Below are 20,118 nucleotides of genomic sequence, written 5' to 3'. Positions count from 1 at the left end.
ACTTCCTGTTTCCCAACATGCACTTGTACTACGTTACTATGGTTACAAAGATAAACAAACCATACTGAACTGCTGAAACAAAGTAGAACACATTTTCAAGCGGCATGACATATAGTATGTCGAAAAAAGTGATAAAAAATTCATAGTCAATTCATACCGGGTTCGGTAGGGTTCGGCCAGGTTTGGGGTCGGGTTCGGTCAGGTTTGGGCAAAGAACTTCAGCTCTAACTGAAGTTCGGGTTCGGTCGGGTTTGGTCAGGTTCGGTAAGGTTTGGTAGGGTTTGGTCGGGTTCGGTAGGGTTCGGCCAGGTTCGGGTTCGGTCAGGTTCGGGCAAAGAACTTCAGCTCTAACTGAAGTTTGGGTTTGGTCGGGTTTGGTCAGGTTTGGTAGGGTTTGGTAGGGTTCGGTCGGGTTCGGCCGGGTTTGGTAGGGTTCGGCCAGGTTCGGGGTCGGGTTCGGTCAGGTTCGAGCAAAGAACTTCAGCTCTAACTGAAGTACGGGTTCGGTTGGGTTGGGTCACGTTCGGCCGGGTTTGGTAGGGTTTAGTAGGGTTCGGCCGGCTTCGGCCCGGTTCGGTAGGGTTCGGCCAGGTTCGATGTCGGGTTTGGTAGGGTTTGGTCGGGTTCGGCCGGGTTCGGTAGGGTTCGGTAGGTTTCAGCCAGGTTCAGGGTCGGGTTCGGTCAGGTTCGGGCAAAGAACTTCAGCTCTAACTAAAGTACGGGTTCAGTTGGGTTGGGTCACGTTCGGCTGGGTTCGGTAGGGTTTAGTAGGGTTCGGCCGGGTTCGGGGTCGGGTTCGGTCAGGTTCGGGCAAAGAACTTCAGCTCTAACTGAATTACGGGTTGGGTTGGGTTGGGTCACGTTCGGCCAGGTTCGGTAGGGTTTAGTAAGGTGCGGTTGGCTTCGGCCCGGTTTGGTAGGGTTCGGCCAGGTTCGGGGTCGGGTTCGGTAAGGTTCGGGCAAAGAACTTCAGCTCTAACTGAAGTTCGGGTTCGGTCGGGTTTGGTCAGGTTCGGTAGGGTTTGGTAGGGTTCGGCCGGGTTCGGGGTCAGGTTCGGTCAGTTTCGCGCAAAGAACTACAGCTCTAACTGATGTTCGGGTTCGGTCGGGTTTTGTCAGGTTCGGGGTTTGGTCAGGTTCGGGCAAAGAACTTCAGCTCTAACTGAAGTTCGGGTTCAGTTGGTTTTGGTCAGGTTCGGCCGGGTTCAGGATCGGGTTTGGCCGGGTTCGGGGTCGGGTTTGGTCAGGTTCGGGCAAAGAACTTCAGCTCTAACTGAAGTTCGGGTTCGGTCAGGTTTGGTCAGGTTCGGTAGGGTTTGGTAGGATTCGGCCGGGTTCGGTCAGTTTCGCGCAAAGAACTACAGCTCTAACTAATGTTCGGGTTCGGTCGGGTTTGGTCAGGTTCAGTCGGGTTTGGAGTCGGGTTTGATCAGGTTTGGGCAAAGAACTTCAGCTCTAACTTAAGTTCAGGTTCGGTCGGGTTTGGTCAGGTTCGGTCGGGTTCGGCCGGGTTCGGTCTGGTTCGGTAGGGTTCGGCAGGGTTCGGTCAGGTTCGGGCAAAGAGCTTCAGCTCTAACTTAAGTTCAGGTTCGGTCGGGTTTGGTCAGGTTCGGTCGGGTTCGGCTGGGTTCGGTCTGGCTCGTTAGGGTTCGGCCGGGTTCGGTCAGGTTCGGGCAAAGAACTTCAGCTCTAACTGAAAAAAAAATTTTCACCAGACTTGATGCGACCGCCAAATTTGGTGAGTTTTTGAATATGTTAAGCCCTTCAAAAAGCCAATTAATTTGCCGGGAAAAAGAATAATAATAATTCCTTAAGTTTCAATAGGGCCTTCGCCGCTGTCGGCGCTCGGGCCCTAATAATAATTCCTTCAGTTCCAATAGGGCCTTTGCCGCTGTCGGCGCTCGGGCCCTAATAATAATTCCTTCAGTTCCAATAGGGCCTTCGCCGCTGTCGGCGCTCGGGCCCTAATAATAATTCCTTCAGTTCCAATAGGGCCTTCGCCGCTGTCGGCGCTCGGGCCCTAATAATAATTCCTTCAGTTCCAATAGGGCCTTTGCCGCTGTCGGTGCTTGGGCCCTAAATAGTCATAGTATAGTATATAAAAATAAGAATTTACTGTGTGCAGGGCCTACTTGCTGGTGCTGATAAGAGAGATGTTAAAATGAGGGGGCTGCATTTGTCGACGGACAAGCACATCTCAATACAGACTTTAGTCTGTATGGAGACTTGAACAAGCAACCCTCCAGGTTCCAACCCAACTCCTTACAGACTGAGGTACTGCCACAACCAACATCAGTAATAGCCATACAATAGCATGTTGAAAAAAGTGATAAAAAGTCAAAATATAGTATTTCAAAAAAAGTGATAAAAAGTCATATATTAGTATGTCATTAATAGTCACAGTATGGTATGTCAAAAAAAATCATAAAAGAGTCATAGTGTAGTATGTTGAAAAAAGTGCTAAAAGTCATAGTATAGTATGTCAAAAAAAGTGATACAAAAGTCATAGCATAGTATGTCATTAACAGACATAGAATAGTGTGTCAAAAAAAGTGCTAGCATGTTGAATAACGTGATAAAAAAGTCATAGTATAGTATGTTGAAAGTGATAAAAAATTCACAGTATAGTATGTTGAAAAGAGTCATAAAAAGTTATAGTATGTCAAAGAGTGCTAAAAGAGTCATAATATAGTATGTCGAAAAAGTGCTAAAAAAGTCATAGTATAGCTTGTTGACAAAAGTAATAATATAGTATGTCAAAAAAAACAAAAAGAATTGTATAGTATATAAAATTAATAATTTATCAGAGTGTGCAGGGCCTACTTGCTGGTGCTGATAAGAGAGATGTTAAAGTGAGGGGGCTGCATTTGTCAACGGACAAGCATATCTCGATATAGACTTTGGTCTGTATGAGGACTGGAATAGTATGTCATTAACAGACATAGAATAGTATGTCAAAAAAAGTGCTAAAAAAGTCATAGTACAGTATGTCGAAAAGAGTCATAAAAAAGTTATAGTCTAGAATGTCGAAAAAAATGATAAATGTCATAGTACAGTTTGTCATTAACAGACATAGAATAGTATGTTGAAAAAAGTTGTATTGTAGTATGTCGGAAAAAGTGCTAAAAAAGTCATACTATAGCATGTCGAAAAACGTGATAAAAAAGTCATAGTATAGTATGTCGAAAAAAGTCATAGTATAGCATGTCGAAAAAAGTCATAGTATAGTATGTCAAAATTGTAATAGTATAGTATGTCGAAAAAAACATCATAGCATTGTATATAATAATAATGTATATATTGTTTTATAAAACTAGTGATTAGGACCATAAAGTAATTTTGAAAATGTTAATTAAGGTAATAAATCAAGTGAGAAGTGGGATCATTTCCCTATAAACTTCAGTAGAAACAGACTTTTGCAACCAGTGAAGTCCCCTGCTGGAAATTAGATATAATGCAATCCAAAGTGGTGGATAGACTGACCAACCAACCCTAAAGCTATGCCAAAAAAAATGCTTCATCAGAAAGTTTTAAGTACATTGTGGGGAAGTTTCCAAATTCTGAATAATGTGGTTGCATCAATGAGGCAGGACAAGATAAAAGACATTGACACCTCCCACAACAAACAGTTGTGGTTTAAGTGTGTATAGATCCAATCCAAAACAGTGACAAGAGGTTGTATAAGAACAGACATAAATCCCTTTTCTATCAAAACAGAGAGACCCCTTAAAGCGTAACACTTGCCAAAATGCAACCTAGGGTCTTTTTGTGAATGTACACGAGTCAAACTTTCGTTTAAAAGCATATTTAGGATGGAAGCGTCACTTTTAAGATTTACTGTATCTTTGTTTTTCGGTCAAATTGCCTTTTGAATGGGAGTCCTAGGGGCACTTTTATGCTAGCCTAAAAATAACTTTTTTAAAACACTAAGAAGGCTCGACACAACATGAAACTTTGCTCGAAGTATGACCAGGGTCTCTACACATGAATTTGAGCATTGAGAACACTGTTTGTGTACACAGAGTTTACTAAAAAGAAAGGTTTTGAGCAACTCACGTTAGCAGTTGTTGTTTACGCTATCCGCCATTTTCCTAGTCAAAAATAGGCAATCTCAGAATGCGAATGAACGTACTCCATAGGAGGAAATGTCATTCCTATATGAGGCTCCTTTTTCAACTACAAGGTCAATATTGTTTTTCACTAACAACAAAACAACAAATTATCCGTGCATTTATATGGAACTAAGCTTTAGGAGCTTTCCATCTTTACTCTCCTCCCTCGACTATTTTTGACTGGCTCCATAGACGGCGACCGGAAGAACAACAGCTACAGTGAGTTGCTCAAAACCTCTTTTTTTAGTAAACTCTGTGTACACAAACAATGTTCTCAATGCTTGCGTTCATGTATAGAGACCCTGGTCATACTTCGAGAACAGTTTCATGTTGTGTCGAGTCCTTCTTAGTGTTTTAAAAATAGCTATTTTGAGGCTAGCATAAAAGTGCCCCTAGGACTCCCATTCAAAAGGCCATTTGACTGAAAAACGAGAATAGGTAAATCTTAAAAGTGCCGCTTCCATCCTAAATATGCTTTTAAACGAAAGTTTGACTCGGGTACATTCACAAAAAGACCCTAGGTTGCATTTTGGCGAGAGTTACGCTTTAATTTAGAGAAAGGAAAACAGCACTCTCTTTTTTACTTCAACTTAACCACGTTCATGAACATTGGACACAACTGATATCTAGCCTTTGTCTTTTGCCTCCTGTTTTACAGCTTTATTGTGTCTGCTAATCTTACCATGATAATATTACTGGAAAGAACACTACATGAGCCCATGTATATGTTTATTGCATGTTTATCTGTCAACTCTCTGTATGGTTCTACTGGTTTCTTCCCCAGATTCCTCATGGACCTTCTGTCTTTTATTCATTTGATCACTCGCCCTGCTTGTTTCACTTAGATCTATGTTATTTATACTTATGCTTCCTATGAAGTGACCATTCTCAGCATCATGGCATATGGTAGATATATTGCTGTATGTTATCCTTTACACTATTACAGAAAGATGAACTCTAGAACTATCTGTGCATTAACATTTCTTGCCTGGGTCTGTCCAGCTTGTAACCTTACAGTAACCATTAATATGCTTGCCAGGCTTCCTCTATGTGGTAACAATGTACAGAAGGTATACTGTGACAAGAGACAAATCCATTTGCGGCTGTAATTTTGTCACTATAATTTGTGATCATTCCTTCAGTTCTAAATCTTCTTGTGTATGGACCTAAATTACCAGAAATTAGAAAACCAGTTTTCAAAATGTCATCCCTAAAACCTCGAAGTAAAACGAATTCCTGTAGAACATTACCCAAGTCTACACTGAGCATGTGAATGTTGTGTGTTGTAAATAAACCCTGTACAAATGCGATGAATTATGTAAAAAGATAAAGTATCTGGTGTCCTAATCAACTTTCTTACACTGCAATAAGAATCAGGCTAATTGAGAATATATCCGTAAATTCAGTTTGAATGCTTTTTTTTGATAATAGACTTCATGGCACAAAAAATGTGCAGTGAGCATACAACCATTGCTCATAACATGATTTGATCAATATGCATGCTTTGGTTTGTGTTCAGATTGATGTGACTTAATTTGACTTAATTTATCTCTTCAGTACCACACAAAGGGGAGGGGAGAAATGGACTTTTCAGCATGAGCCTGTCTCTCTCAGCTCCTACCATTATATCACTTTGTCTGCTGTACACCTGACTGTCTTATAGGCTATATTAGCCCTCCTACACAATCTGGACTGTGGTCATAACATCTACATCTCATAACTTATTCCCTATTATATATTGTTCTGTTAATATTTAATTATAAGCAATTGCACTGTTCAATCCCTGCACTGTTCACTTTTGCACTACCACCATTGCACACACTCTACCATAGCACCTTATCATGGTCATTGCATCACTTGGTCAGTCCATACCAGACCTTTGTAATCACTTCACAAATTGTTAACTATTTAAATTTATGTGAGTGATTTTTATGTATGTGAGATATATGTATGTAGGTGTGTTTGTTGTGTTATGCTTGTCTAAGCTACTGGATGCCTAAAATTTCCCTCAGGATGAATAAAGTATCTATCTATCTATCTATCTATCTATCTATCTATCTATCTATCTATCTAACTAACTATCTATTGGTCTACTATTATTCATTTATTTTAAATAAATCATTTGTCATACACAAATAATGTATCTCACTAATAGGACACCTTCTACAGCAGTACATTCATTCTTTGATATTTGACTCTTCACTTTAGCACTTGCTGTTTACATATTTTTTTTTAGAATAAACAACACTAAGCCAAAGGAAAAGTGAAATTAGATCATGTAATAAAGCTGCTCTATTGATTACAACACTTAACAGATCTTAACATGTTATGTTTGTTTAACTTTTTGTCCTGCTGCTTTGAGAATCTGACCTGTACTTTTATGTTTTATTAATACAATCTAAAGTGCCTAGATACACAAGCTGATCTCTGAAACGTATGCCAACATAATGAATAAACCTTAAATTTGGCAAAAGCTGGAAGTCTCTGAGATCACAGCTGCAGAGTGTCACTCTCAGCCACACAAAGATAAGGCTTATGCTCCCATTGTAGCCACCACTACCATTGGTAATAGGAATTTATCATAAAATATCCCAAAAATAGTCTCAAAATGTACAGCTACAATCTGCTACAAATGTAGTTAAACAACTCTGATCCTGCAGGGCCTGATCAGCCATAGGGGGAGAGCTGCAGCACATCTGAGTCTGCCTACTCTTTTGGCTTGTTTGGTCTGAGAAAGGTGTGACTTAAGCATGATAACTACAACATGAGTAGTGTAATTGTTATTAAGGAGCATTTTGCAATACTAAGTACCAAAATATCAATCTTAATGTTATCCATCATGACCTTGCTCAATTTACCATTAGAGCTAATATCTCAGCTGCTTTGTAAACAAAAGCAAGGTCAGAACTAAATCTGTGGAAAATCAGACATCTGTGGCTGTGGAGAATCAGGGTAAAAGCTCAGATGAAAAGAGGATTAGCATGTACGCAATCACCCAATAGAGGTTGATCAATGAATCTCTCCTAATGAAGAAAACACTACAGCAGTTATGTTACAGTAACTGCCCCAGACAATCAAACCCTGGCTGGCCATAGCAGTGAGAAAAAAGGGTTTGATTTAAATAGTGATTTAATATTGAAAGGATAATGCGTAATGTTCCACTAATCAATACTTTAACCAGCCACGACAGCGACGCTAGTATTGTTTTTACCTTGTGAATCAGTGTGTGGCAAAATGTGGTCCTGGAAACAACTACTGTATCGGGAAGTACCACAAAGGCGGTTTTTAGTACTTTGCCAGGTGTTTATATATATGTCTGTCTGTCTGTCTGTCTATCTTTCTGTCTGTCTGTCTGTCTGTCTGTCTGTCTGTCTGTCTGTCTGTCTGTCTGTATTGTCACCGCGATAGCGCTACAACTGTGAAAGATGCAGTCACAAAACTTTACAGGTGTGTTCCAGATCTCAATCAATTACAGTAATTAAGGTACTAGGGAAATGTGCTGGGTGTGAGATTTGACAGCCTTTTGTTCCATGCGGTAACTCTAACTGTGATTTTGGCTTCAGTGGGTGTTACGTTCTAAATTCATTTTGGTGTGCTCTCAATGGATAAATGTCCGTAAAGTAGAAATCTTAGTAAGAGGCATAATGGATAAGTAATACATACTATATTAAAATTATTGTCACCAGGGGCGGAGCAAGGGGGAGGCTTCTGGGTCTTCAGCCCAGAATGTTTTGTTGCTGTTGTTCTTTTAGGGTTTTACATAAAATAACCTCAACATTTTGTCCTTTTCCCTCAGTCCTTCTGACTGGACCGGAATATCAATGGACCAAAAGTTCAATTTCTGGGGAAATATTGTCATTCATTCTGTAAACTCTACTTAAAAAAAGGTCTCAAGATTACGCCAAGTTCCTACCCTATCTACGTTATGTAACCTAATGTTAAAAAATAGAAACAATCTTTGCTTTTATTTAGGTGGCAGGAGTGAAAATGAGTCATCATCAACATTTGTTGTGTTCTGGTTTCAGAATGATGAAGAGAGTTGGAGAACAATTAGATACAAAACAGGATGTGGGCTCTAAAGGATGATTCTTTTCCTTGGCCACTACTGGGTTTTTCCTTAAATGATGTAAAGATTTTAGGCATTCTTTTGTCAAATGGCTTTTAAATAGTGCATATAGCCACCATAGATAGAGCATGCCTGGACCCCCACCTAAGTTTGGGCTGGACCCTGAATGTTTACAAAGTCTAGCTTTGTCCCTGATAGTTACATCACAATTCTCCAGTAGAAAAACTATGATGACATGTGCAGTCAGACAACATAAAATACTCTGACCTCCTCCTATTGCCTTCACCTGGGGTGTGTCTATACCAAGAGCAGAATGCAGAACACATCTGAAGAGTTTTGACCACTAGTTCAGTAAGTATAGTGAAACTACTGTAGATATGACCAATATTATATGATATTATGTTATGTGACAATGCCTACTTAAGCTTTTGAACAACTGCTTAATTTTCTTATTGACAGATGCTGCAGTCTGTCAAATCTGATCTGATTTCTCAAGACAGGAATGATAGTTTGTCCAACAACAAACATATATGCTGATATATTTGTTGCTAATTTACTGTAAGTGGAATGGACAACAGTACTGTTCCTCTTGACTCTTGACGTGAACATTGGACACTACCGCTATCCAGTCTTCGTTTTTTGTCTCCTGCTCTACAGCTTTATTGTCTCTGCTAATCTTGTCATAACAATGGTGATATGTCGAGAGAGAACACTACATGAGCCCATGTATATGTTTATTGCATGTTTATCTGTCAACTCTCTGTATGGTTCTACTGGTTTCTTCCCCAGATTGCTCATGGACCTTCTGTCTGATACTCACATGATCTCTCGTCCTGCTTGTTATACTCAGATCTATGTTATTTACACATATGCTTCCTATGAATTGACCATTCTTGGCATTATGGCGTATGATAGATATGTTGCTGTATGTCATCCTTTAAACTATCACAGAAAGATGAACTCTAAAACAATTATTAAGTTGGCAACATTGGCTTGGATCCTTCCAGCCTCAGTTATTAAAGCATACATTTATTTGTCTTCCAGGCTTCCTTTATGTGGTAATGAGATACACAAGGTGTTTTGTTCCAACTGGAATATTGTAAAATTATCATGTGTTAACACTGTTGTCAACAACATTGTGGGTATGCTTTTTACCATAGCGTCATCTTTCCTTTCCCTCTTTTATGTCCTGTACACCTATTCGCGAATTGTGGTTGTTTGCTGGAAAAGCTCAGCAGATTTCAAAGGGAGAGTATTACAGAAGTGTCTGCCACATGTTGTTTCATTTGTGATTTATTGTATCACAGGATTTTGTGATATTGCCTTGAGCCGGTATAATCTGGAAGCTATAAATCCATTTGTGGCCATTATTTTGTCACTGGAGTTTATTATTATCCCTCCAGTTCTAAATCCTCTTGTGTATGGCCTTAAATTACCAGAAATTAGAAGACATGTTTTAAAGTTGTTGCAATGGTATAAAATAATCTCTTAAAAATGATCAGTTAGAACCCACCACAGCCTATTGTGTGTCTATGCTTATGGGAACAAATTATTCTACAAAAGCTAAAAATAGTGTGTTAATGGTAAGAAAAAACATTTGACATTTTAATTAACTCTCAGAATAAAGCAGAAGGATAATAGAGATATGATTACTGACTCACAAGATGTCATATGCTCCCCATATAATTTGACAGTGAGAATATTATGGCCATGTTTAATGTTTTCAAGATATTTAATGACATTATTTCTCTAAATACAGAGAATGTAGTAGCCTATGTGTTGTGGACGTAGACATACTGTATATTACTTCTTTGGATCAAATGACAATATCATAAACTGAACATGCCAATTACATTTTTGTCATGTTATGAATCATTAGTCGATGTAAACATGTTGATAACAGCTGGGCAACTAAAGAAAGATATTGGTTATGCTGAAATAAACTATGAATACATAAATATATCTCTTAAATAAAGAACAAGAAATGTAACAACTAGTGGATATCTGCATTACCTGGTACTTTCCACAACCATTACCTGGTACTTTCCACAACTACTACAATTTTGATGACAGATTACATTTGTTCTTGTGCTAAATTCATTACTTTGCATGTACATAACATATACTGGCATTTTATTTTAAGTGGCCTTGTTTTCAAGATCTCAGGCAGAATGAGAATGAGTAAGTGTTGGACAAAGTTGTTTTGCTAAATAAAAAAAATTAATACAAGACCTTGGTTTTATCATATATCATTAATTTCTATGGTAAGATCTTCCTTTTATTTGCTTAGAAACTCTACATACATTGATGACTAAACTCTGTTAAGAATTATTCATGTCATGTGCTCTGTTAGAAATAAAATGCCATCTAGTTTTCATATTTTGGATACCACTTGTAACTGTGACTATATATATTTAATTGATATTAAATTGATATTGATATCAACTCAAACACTACTCCTTCAAAATATACAGACCCTGAGAGTACAAAAACACCTGGAGACTGGAGGCTTCCAGTTTAAACACCAACAGACATCAGAACAAGTATACATCAGCTTGCACAATATTTCTCAGAGTGATCTAATTATTCTAAAGAAATTATAGACAAAGATGAAGTAATTTTGAGTGTTCTTATATTGAGTGTCATTCAACAAAACATGATTGTTAGTCTATAATTAACAATATATATATAGATAGATAAATAAATATAAAAAAAAATCAACAATTATTTTTTTTTTTTTGTTATTATGAATTGAATGAAAAGAGAGCAACTGGTTCAATCCAGTTGAAGCTGCCATCTTGTCCAATAAGGCAAATGGTACAGTTACCATGTTTTGTTATTTACTCTAAATTGGAGAGACTGTGAGCGGTATATGGATACACTTATCATGCCAGTACTGCAATATATTGTGAGACAATGCATTGAAGCAGCTAAACTGAAAACTCCCTGTTATAATAAACTTGACAGGACATTAAAAATATAGGCTACAGTAAAACGTTAAATAATATGGGCTATAGACTCTCCAGGGAAACTACGTTTTTAGCCACAGGTAAATAAAAATGTCCTGACAGCTTTGATGCAGCTGAATGACTCATCATTAGTGGCTTTATTTAGAAAAAAAGTGACAAAGTAGGCATGCGTAACATCTTTGATGTGTACAAAAACACAATTATGGTGTTTTTGTACACATACCGTGTTTGGATAATCAATGATTATTAATAATTGAGCTTAACGCTGCTGTGTCCCCTGCATAAAATTGAACACAGCACCTCACTCAATTTGGATAGCAGCCTGCCATGTACTATAACTGTCTTGGTCTCTCACAGAATGTATCTGTGAGGACAGACAAATCGGCTGTTTACTAAAACACTTATGCCTAAAAAAATTCATAATGTTGCATGCCAACCTCTTGTCACTCTGAGCCACTCTCTGTACTCAGGCCTCACACCTGATAGACAGGCCAGTGTGAGTTTTGCTGCTTTATTTGGAGCTATTTGGAGCTTAGACAGATTTTTTTTATTTTTTTTTGCTGCACCCGACCAGACTGGTGAGCAGTAATCAAGGTGAGATAAGACTAGTGCCTGTGCCACCAACACTCTATGTATAATGCTTATGTTAAAATTCATGTTTGCTGTACAAAACCAACAAAAAAAGAAAGAAAAAACAACATATATTCTGATGCTGGTTGTTTTGATCATTGCTACGTTTGAAGAAATGTTTTCTTTGCTTTGAGTTTGAATTCCCAGGTGTTTTGTTGTTGTCGCCAAAGCTGTTACCAATAGAAGGTGGAGAGGGAAAAACAGTCATTGATGGGGGTGTAGCTACAGCACATTGTTGCAAGAATTGTCATTCTATCAGGGTTAAACGAGACAAATAATTACAGACAAACTCCATTGTACACTTGTTGAATTGAAATTCATTTAATTAAAAAAAAAAATACACCAGTAGTTTCCATGTTAAACAATATTTATATACTTTTACATACTGTTTTACAATTTGTTTACATCTATATACATAATATATATATATATATATATATATATATATATATATATATATATATATATACATAATATATATATATATATATACATAATATATATAACGCTGTCAAAATAACGCGTTCATTTAGATTAATTAATCTGAGAAAAAATAACGCAGATTAATCCATTCCATATTGACGTTTGACCCGGAGCCGTTCTAGCCACCATTGGACTGTAAAATGAAGGAGGGAGACGAGAATGTGCTGTCTGGATCAATGATTGGAACATTTACTTATACAAATCTTCTTCCTGAATAGGGTTGGGTACCGAAATCTGGCGCCACTGATATGCCTGCGCTTCTCTCTGATGCTCTGAAACAGATGCAGACAACACAAACACCGCTGCACATGATGCTAGTTAACACTATACTCAACAGCAGCTAACGTTAGCCTACCTCTAGCTAGTAGCTGGATTAAAAACGGTTACAATGCTGACAGCTAACGCTAAACGGTGTAAAGTGTGTCTGTATTTCACTGTAGAGGATTCAACACCGGGGTGTAACAATCTGCCGTCACCGGAAAAACACAGACGGTGCGTTCAATGAAACTGGTAATTTACAGCATCGTGGTGCATTTGAAGTTATTGTAAATGTCCATTTCCCATCTGGTGGTTGTTTTTGTCGTTCAACAGCAATTTACTAGTGAAATAAGTTATTGTTATAGTTATTACATTATTATTAAATCATTTAATTTTGACCATATGGCCTTAGCAATAAACAAGTTCTTTAATGTTACCGACTGTTGTTTAGTACCCTTCTTTTTTTCTTTTTTTTTTTTAACTTTATTAAAAAGTATCGGTTCAGGCACCGTTAATTATGTATGCGATTAATTTAGATTAATTAATCACAGAGTATGTAATTCATTCGATTACATTTTTTAATCGATTGACAGCCCTAATATATATATATATATATATATATATATATATATATATATATATATATATATATACAGTATATATGATCTTACAAGCTGTTTTCTCTGTCTAGAAGATTAACAAAGAAACTTTATATAACCATCAGTAATATATGATAAATTGATTGTTAATTTAACATTGTTGTAATTTTACTTTTAACAAACAATTACATTATGTTCGCTCATTATTAGTAATGCAATAATTTGCGTTATCTTAACAGATTGTCACACATCACAACATATGATATATTATAGTATTTGTTAAGAATTACCAAATAACTTGTAAAGCTTTCAGAAATCGTTTGTTAAAAGACAATAAACATAATTTTGATGGCTATTATAAAGTTGTAACTGATGATTATAATACCTTGTAAATGGTTAATAAATATATTAAGACATAAATATTTATAGACATTAGATAGCTATTATCAGTGCACAAATAATCAAATGATCATCTCTTTTATAAGCATTAGTTGCAACTTCATAATAGTTATAATAATTGAGTATATAATAATTGAGAAATAACTTATAGATTCACATTAAAATTCGCTCCCTATCCATATAGGTCTTATCCAGAGCATTATCCAGAAGCTCTGCTACTAATCAGGAATTATGGCGACTCAAAAGGCATCTCATGGCTCATGAGACTCATTTGCTGTTGGCATCTGACTCCATTTTCCCCTGCTGGGGCCTGGCTCCTTGGACCAGTAAGCAGCCCAGCAGAGCCCCAGCTGATGCTCCAACAGCTGACCTGGTACTCATCCCTGTAGCCAGCCTGGAGGAGGAGGCAGCAAGGGCCCCAGCTGCAGCTCCCAGCGCAGCTCCTCCAGCCCTCAGCCACGACGGAGTCCAGTCGGCCTCAAGTTGCCACACTTGGTTAGCAGTCACTCTCTATGGACCCAATAAGAATCACTGTATTACATAGCTAGGCTACCATCCTAACATTCAGCTATATCAAGTGCACAGTATCTTACAGCTGATTAAAATATGAACTTGTGTATGTAGTGAGTTGTCTGATTGTATTCTCTCAACCTATTATCTTATGATCTCAAGAAGAATGTGTCTCCAAAACTTTGGACCTGACCCTAGAAAAAATAGACCTGATCAAAACGGACAGACAGGCCCTGATTATGAAACTAGTGTCAACTGCAGGCCTCACAAAATACTTCAAGAACTAATGAATGATTCCCAGTGAAATATGCTATGAACATTTAAGGCATGTACTTCAAAATGTGAAACGTTTTTTTTGATACCTTTAGGCTCCCAGAGAATATATCTTTGTGATGTGCAAAGGCAGGAAATGCTCCTGAACACCCATCTTATCAATATGGTGTTAGTGGTCAAGATTAGACTGGCTTCACAAACTAACTTCTCCAGTTGACATCAAAGCTGTAGTATGTGGAAAGCTAAAAGAAAATATGCCAGAATTTGAAGTAGAGTGAGACCTTCTATTATCTATTCATACAGTGACCTGTATGAGTCATTAATTTCATCCCAATGCCGTTAAATAGCGGTAATTCTATGATAATTACTGTCCTGTTTTCTTTTCTTTGTTACCCTTTGAAATGACATACTATGATTCAAAGCTCTAGCTACATGTTTATGTAGCTAGAGCTTTGAATCATATTATTATTCACAACTTGAATAAGCCTGCTACGGTTAGCTGAAGGCTAAACTACTGGCTCGTCTACCGCGTTTATGTTTCCTCTGAAACCACTTCCAGCATCTCCTGGTTCGGATGGCAGCAGTAGGCGGTGCCGCAGCTCGGCGTCTGGTCCTAGAAGCAGGCTAATGCTTGTAATGCTGCCATCCCAACAAGGTGTGAGGAAACGTAAACACGGCAAATGACCGCTAGGGTAAAAGGCTCACCCTAGCAGACCAACTCTCCAGTGTTTTCACAGCAAATGTTTGCTCCTTGGACAATAAACGGGATTATGTTCTTACACAATTTCCTTCTTCTATGTACTGCATATGCAATAAATTCTATCTTATCTAATAGGTTAGCCTTGAATTAGCGGCAGACCTAAGCCTTTGGTTACAGTTAGCAGAACCTTCACCAAAGGAACGTGTGCATGCGTAACTGCATTTAGGAAGGATTTCACAGAGGTCACATGTATTGCACTCCTCCAATAATACAGTTTTCAACCAAGATTTAATTTATCCGTTTCAGCATATTAATTATTTTGCAAACATGTTGAACACACACATTTTCACTCACCTTTTCACGTAGCATGATGTCATCGTCCAACACGACTGGCCTTTTCTGTTCTGTCTCTGTAAGTTAAAGAAGGTAAGTGAGTAACATTTACTTAAAAAACTACATCAGACTTAGGATCATCCCACAGGATCTGTGCTGTTGATTAGGTTGTACTCACTGGGTTTAGCAGTGTTTCCATGGTGGGTCAATGGCACCATGGACGCCCATTTTTGTTGTTTATCCAGCTCCTCCAATGACTTGAGGTCCGTCATTGTTTCCCTGTGGTGGTTACCTTTGTGAAAGTGCACCTTTTTTGTCTCATTTGTTCTATCAGTTTCTTTTTTCGGATAGTGCATCTGCATCCCTTCAATTGTGGCCTTCAACACCTTCTTTGTATCTTCATTTTCTCTCTTCAGCTGTTCAATTGTCTCTTTAAGCTCATTTGCTTCTCTTTTGTGATTCATCATCATTTGATCCAGCTCTTTGTCTTTCTTCTCACACTTTTTCTCAAAGGCTGCTGCCTCTTTCTCTTGTTCCATCACTCTTTCCTTCAGAACGTCCTTTTCTACCTCACTGCTTTGCTTTGTAGCTTTAATCACGTCATCTTTTTGAGCACATCTTTCACTCAGGCTTGTTATCATTCTGTCTTTCCCTGTAATGACTTGTTTGAGCTGGTTGTTCTCCCTCTCAGCCTCCACTAATCTTCTGCCAATCTCTTCTTCAGCATCTCTATTTTCTCTCTCTTCTGGCTCCTTCTCCCTTGCCGCTTTCAGAGCTTTGATCTGCTCATCCTTCTCTTTAGCTGTTTTAATCATGTCCTCTAATATCCTCTCCTGCTCCTCGATTGCTTGCCGCAGAAGATCATTCGCCCTCTTTGCCTTCTTGAGCTGTCTCAGTTTCTTTTGGTAAATTTGATCCAGCTTCCTGTTGCTTTCTTGGAGTTTCATAAAACTACGCAACAATTGTTCAGTGTCATTCCCCACCTCTGTTTCCTCAATCTTCGACAGCAGTTCTCTAACCTGAATGTCTCCGACCTTGTTTAAGTTATCAAAAACATGATATCTATTCCCACATTTGTCCACCAACCACTGAAGGGCAGGCCATCTCTCAATGTGCTCCTCAATGGGAGTGACTCCCAGTTTGTCTCCCCAGGTGAACAGCACGATGACTCGAGTGCACCCCCAAACTCCAAGCAAGTTCAAGTGTTCCTCCGCCTTTAACCGGTCCGTTTCAGTGAAAGACTCATCGCAGCGTACGACCACCAGGACAGCATGATAAATGGGGGCACACAGAGATGCAATGTGGGTAATCTGCTGTTGTACCTCCCGTGGCGTGTCCTCTGAGCAGTATCTCCCATGCCAGCCAGGAGCCTCAACCACAGTGACTTGCTTTTTGTGAACGTCACCCCGTCTCTCAGTGCACTCTGATGTTGGATGTCCAGCAGGAAATACTTCCTCGCCAAGAATGGTGTTTCCAGCCGAGCTCTTCCCAACCTGCCTTGGTCCCATGATGAGAACTCGAAGCATTGCGATCGGAGGAGACTCTTCTGGATTTAAAAACAAATGCAGGATTAAGGCAAGAATATTATCATTAAGGACTCTCATGTTTGGATGCACTTTAAAAAATGACAATGACAAAGGGATCGTTTAGGACAAAGTAAGGGTACTCAAACTCTTTCAAAAGGGGAAATCTTTGTTTTAGGAAACTTTAATGATATTTGATATTACTTGGTAGAACCATAAAATTGTTGAGTTTGAGAGTAGAATTCAACTGTTGTGTTGCCATGTTAACTGAAACCTACAATAATTAAGTTTTTGGCCACTTGGGGGCAGCAAAAACAAGCTGTGACCCAACAACACACCTTTTAAACATGATGTATAACCACCTTTTAAGTTCATGTGGAGAACTTGCATACAGTCGCCCATTTACACATCCAGCAGATACAAAGCAACATGAGCATTTATTTGTATGTCTCTCTCTTTTAGTTCAGGTTTTGGTCTCCACCACAGAGAGAAACATCTAGCTCTTTAGCTGTCTTAATTTTTTGCCTGCTGTGGACAAAAGCTACACTGATAGCAGTGAGAGTGAAGACCAAAACAATGAGGTGAAAAAAAAACTAAAGAAACTGTGTAAAGCTTAGTGGAACTGCATGTGATAATTCTATGTAGATTCATCACTAAGAGAGACCCCCTTCACATTACAGATGGTCAACATATTAATTAAGTGATTCTTACCCATTAGAGATCTGACTGTGCTTCTGGCCCTCTGCACATTCATTCGCCTCAGAATCGCCCTCTCTTCTACCTCTTTCCTTTCCATCCCGGTTATTCTAAAGACTTTCTCGTTTGCAGTCACAAAACCAACTCCTTCTGCCTTTATGTTTGCTGCAACCATTACATCAATCTTCCCCAAAAGTTCTGCAACCTGAGCATCATCATCTTCTCCCCAAATGCTTGTGTCTAAAAGGTGGTATCTATGTCCACACCTCTCCAAAACCGCTCGGAGAAACCTGTGTCTTGCAGTGTAATCCTCCACAGACAACCCTTTCAGTCTCTCACATCTGGTGAATATTACTATCGTGTTTCTCCACACTGTGTCATCAAGCAGCTCAAGAGGTCCCTCGACTGTCCACTCCCTGCCTCGGTGAGGGCTGATGGGTATGACCATGAGGAAGGCATGAGGTCCTGGCGGGCACATGGCCATGCAGGCTGCCATGTTGTTGTTCACCAGGCCGGGCTCTCGGACAGAGTAGTGGATCCACCTTTCAGGGCTGTTGACAACAATAACTGTATGGCCATTGTCGAGAACACCCTGTCTCCTAACACACATCTTCACGTCTCTGCTGATATCAAACATTTGTTGGCCGAGGATGGTGTTTCCTGTCAAACTCTTTTCCAGCCAGTCGTGCCCCAAGAGGACAACCCTTAGGTCCTGAAGACAGTGTTTGTCCCCTGGCAGCAGAAAAGATTATTCAGCAGCAGCACAAATATGTCATCATATCATAGTCTTGCTATAAATGCATGTCTTGTAAATGTTATGCTTTTAATATACTAAAAAAAAAATCCAATGAATTGTGAAGGAAATTGAAAGTAAGTTCTAGACCTTCGAAATATTAGTTGATAAGGATGGTACGTACGATTGAAAGCTTCAGAACAGCTACCAAATGGATGATGAGATTGTTTTGTTGTTTTCAAAGGTCAAGAATTATCTTTCAATCTCAACTTCTATATCAGCATGGATGAGAAGTCTTAAAGTATTTAAAGTACTCAGAAAAACTGAAAATTTGAACATGACAACTGGTCATACTCCATCTGCTGAGGAGGACCATTTGATGGAATTGAAAGCTCCAGGACAGCGACTACATAGACCATGCTGGGAGATTATTTAGTCAGGTCTGCGTTCCTGTTTAAGTTGTAAAACTGTGATAAACATGACTGTAAAAAAGACAACATGCTACTATTTGTTTACTCAATAAAGTGTTAAAGGTAAGAGCAAATGTAATTCAACAGCATACCTTTCCTTGCTTGTGCTCCGCAGCCCACTGGAACCCTTTCTTCCATCTTTTATTCTGTCAAATATTTTTTGAAAGGCCACACTTGCACTTTAAAGTTTGACTCAGCTTTCTGTCTGATATGTGGTCAAAGTCCAGCCAACCCAAGCAGTCATATAAGCCTATATACTGTGAAAGAAAAAGTTCAGAAGACACTCAACTTCCAAGTCTGTCTCAGTAGATTTGCCTAGACTCAACAGACAGACAGACTCCGTCTGCTACATCAAAACAAAGGTGCTTTGATTAGTTTAGATGTGTCGGAGCCAGTCTGGGCTCTAAACAAAAGGTCTCACTCAGTGATCAAAGTATAATGCTTCCTATCAGCAATACGGTAAGCTAGAAAAAGGCAGACAGACCTAGATTTAGGATAAAAGAGAAAAACCTTCAGAAGATAGGAAAGACTTGCTATACAATCTTTGCAATGTGGTAAAGCCTGTAGATAGGTTGTGTAATAATTAAAGGGCCAGTAACTAGCCTGTGACTTTGACCTAAATTTTGTAATAATTTAGTAACCAGTTTGCAGCTTTAAGTGAGCAGTAAATAAGTTGTGACTTTTACCAACTATGGTATTGTACAGTAGAATTCTACTGTATGAATTTATTGCATCATAATAACTTTGAAGTAGTAGTCTACATAGATATACATATAATCTCTCTGGGAGAAATACCAGTTATTATCACAGTGAACAAACGTTGAAATGTGTTATTACACTAAGTAGTCTAACCACTATATTTAATGCCAGAGTTTAGGTTGTATAATTAACTATAATGTATGGTAATTGAAAAAAAAAAGGTTATCCTGAACATCTTTTTACTACAAGCGATATACATTACATGATATGCTGTCAAGGTTTAAACAGTTTGGTTATTTCACATTATATTTCTGTTTTAATATGTGCACTCTCACTGCTTTGAGGTGGGCGGGGCTCAGTTGGAAAAAGCTGATGTCATGCATGTCCCTGCACTAATCAGTGCCTGAGGAACATTTGACCAGTTGAAACATGTCAGTCTAATCTGATTAAACCACACCCACACAGAGTTTTTGTACTCTTAATAAATAATACCTAAGGTTCAAACTCTGACTATTTCTTGGTCATTTATAGAAAAATATAACTTGGTACCAATTTTTAGAGGATTTAAAGAACAAAAGTCAAGATATTTGAACAGCAAGTATTGTTAACAAAAGCAAGAATCACACTTTTTTAACTTCCTCAGAAAGCCTTTTTATTCAGGTTTA

The 20,118-nt window shown here is 38.6% G+C and overlaps 2 protein-coding genes and 1 pseudogene across 2 annotated transcripts; 2 read left to right on the top strand and 1 right to left on the bottom strand.

The window, feature by feature from the left end:
* The first annotated feature begins 596 nt into the window (after positions 1-596).
* On the top strand, positions 597-5,221 carry LOC116037731 (olfactory receptor 6N1-like). The gene is given in 2 exon segments (XM_036004149.1): positions 597-603; positions 4,668-5,221. Coding segments are annotated over 2 exon segments (561 nt in total).
* A 3,425-nt stretch (positions 5,222-8,646) lies between these two features.
* On the top strand, positions 8,647-10,079 carry LOC116037732 (annotated as a pseudogene).
* A 3,098-nt stretch (positions 10,080-13,177) lies between these two features.
* LOC116037814 (GTPase IMAP family member 8-like) lies at positions 13,178-19,949 on the bottom strand. Its single transcript, XM_031281858.2, has 5 exons — positions 18,847-19,949; positions 17,567-18,283; positions 15,511-16,878; positions 15,354-15,409; positions 13,178-14,026 (listed from the first exon to the last, which is right to left on the bottom strand). The coding sequence occupies exons 1-5, from the start codon at positions 18,890-18,892 to the stop codon at positions 13,784-13,786; spliced, it is 2,430 nt and encodes an 809-aa protein (XP_031137718.1). The 5' UTR covers positions 18,893-19,949; the 3' UTR covers positions 13,178-13,783.
* Between the last annotated feature and the right edge of the window lie 169 nt (positions 19,950-20,118).

This window comes from Sander lucioperca, chromosome 8 (assembly GCF_008315115.2).
Source record: "Sander lucioperca isolate FBNREF2018 chromosome 8, SLUC_FBN_1.2, whole genome shotgun sequence".
Lineage (NCBI taxonomy): Eukaryota > Metazoa > Chordata > Actinopteri > Perciformes > Percidae > Sander > Sander lucioperca.
This window is presented reverse-complemented; position numbering and strand designations above follow the sequence as displayed.

Excerpts from the sequence above, each read along its gene's own strand:
- LOC116037814 (XM_031281858.2), bottom strand. The coding sequence starts at position 18,892 with ATGGAAGAAAGGGTTCCAGTGGGCTGCGGAGCACAAGCAAGGAAAG. Across the intron at positions 18,284-18,846 it reads CGGAGCACAAGCAAGGAAAG|GGGACAAACACTGTCTTCAG; the intron begins GTATGCTGTTGA and ends TTCTGCTGCCAG. Across the intron at positions 16,879-17,566 it reads CACAGTCAGATCTCTAATGG|AAGAGTCTCCTCCGATCGCA; the intron begins GTAAGAATCACT and ends TTTTAAATCCAG.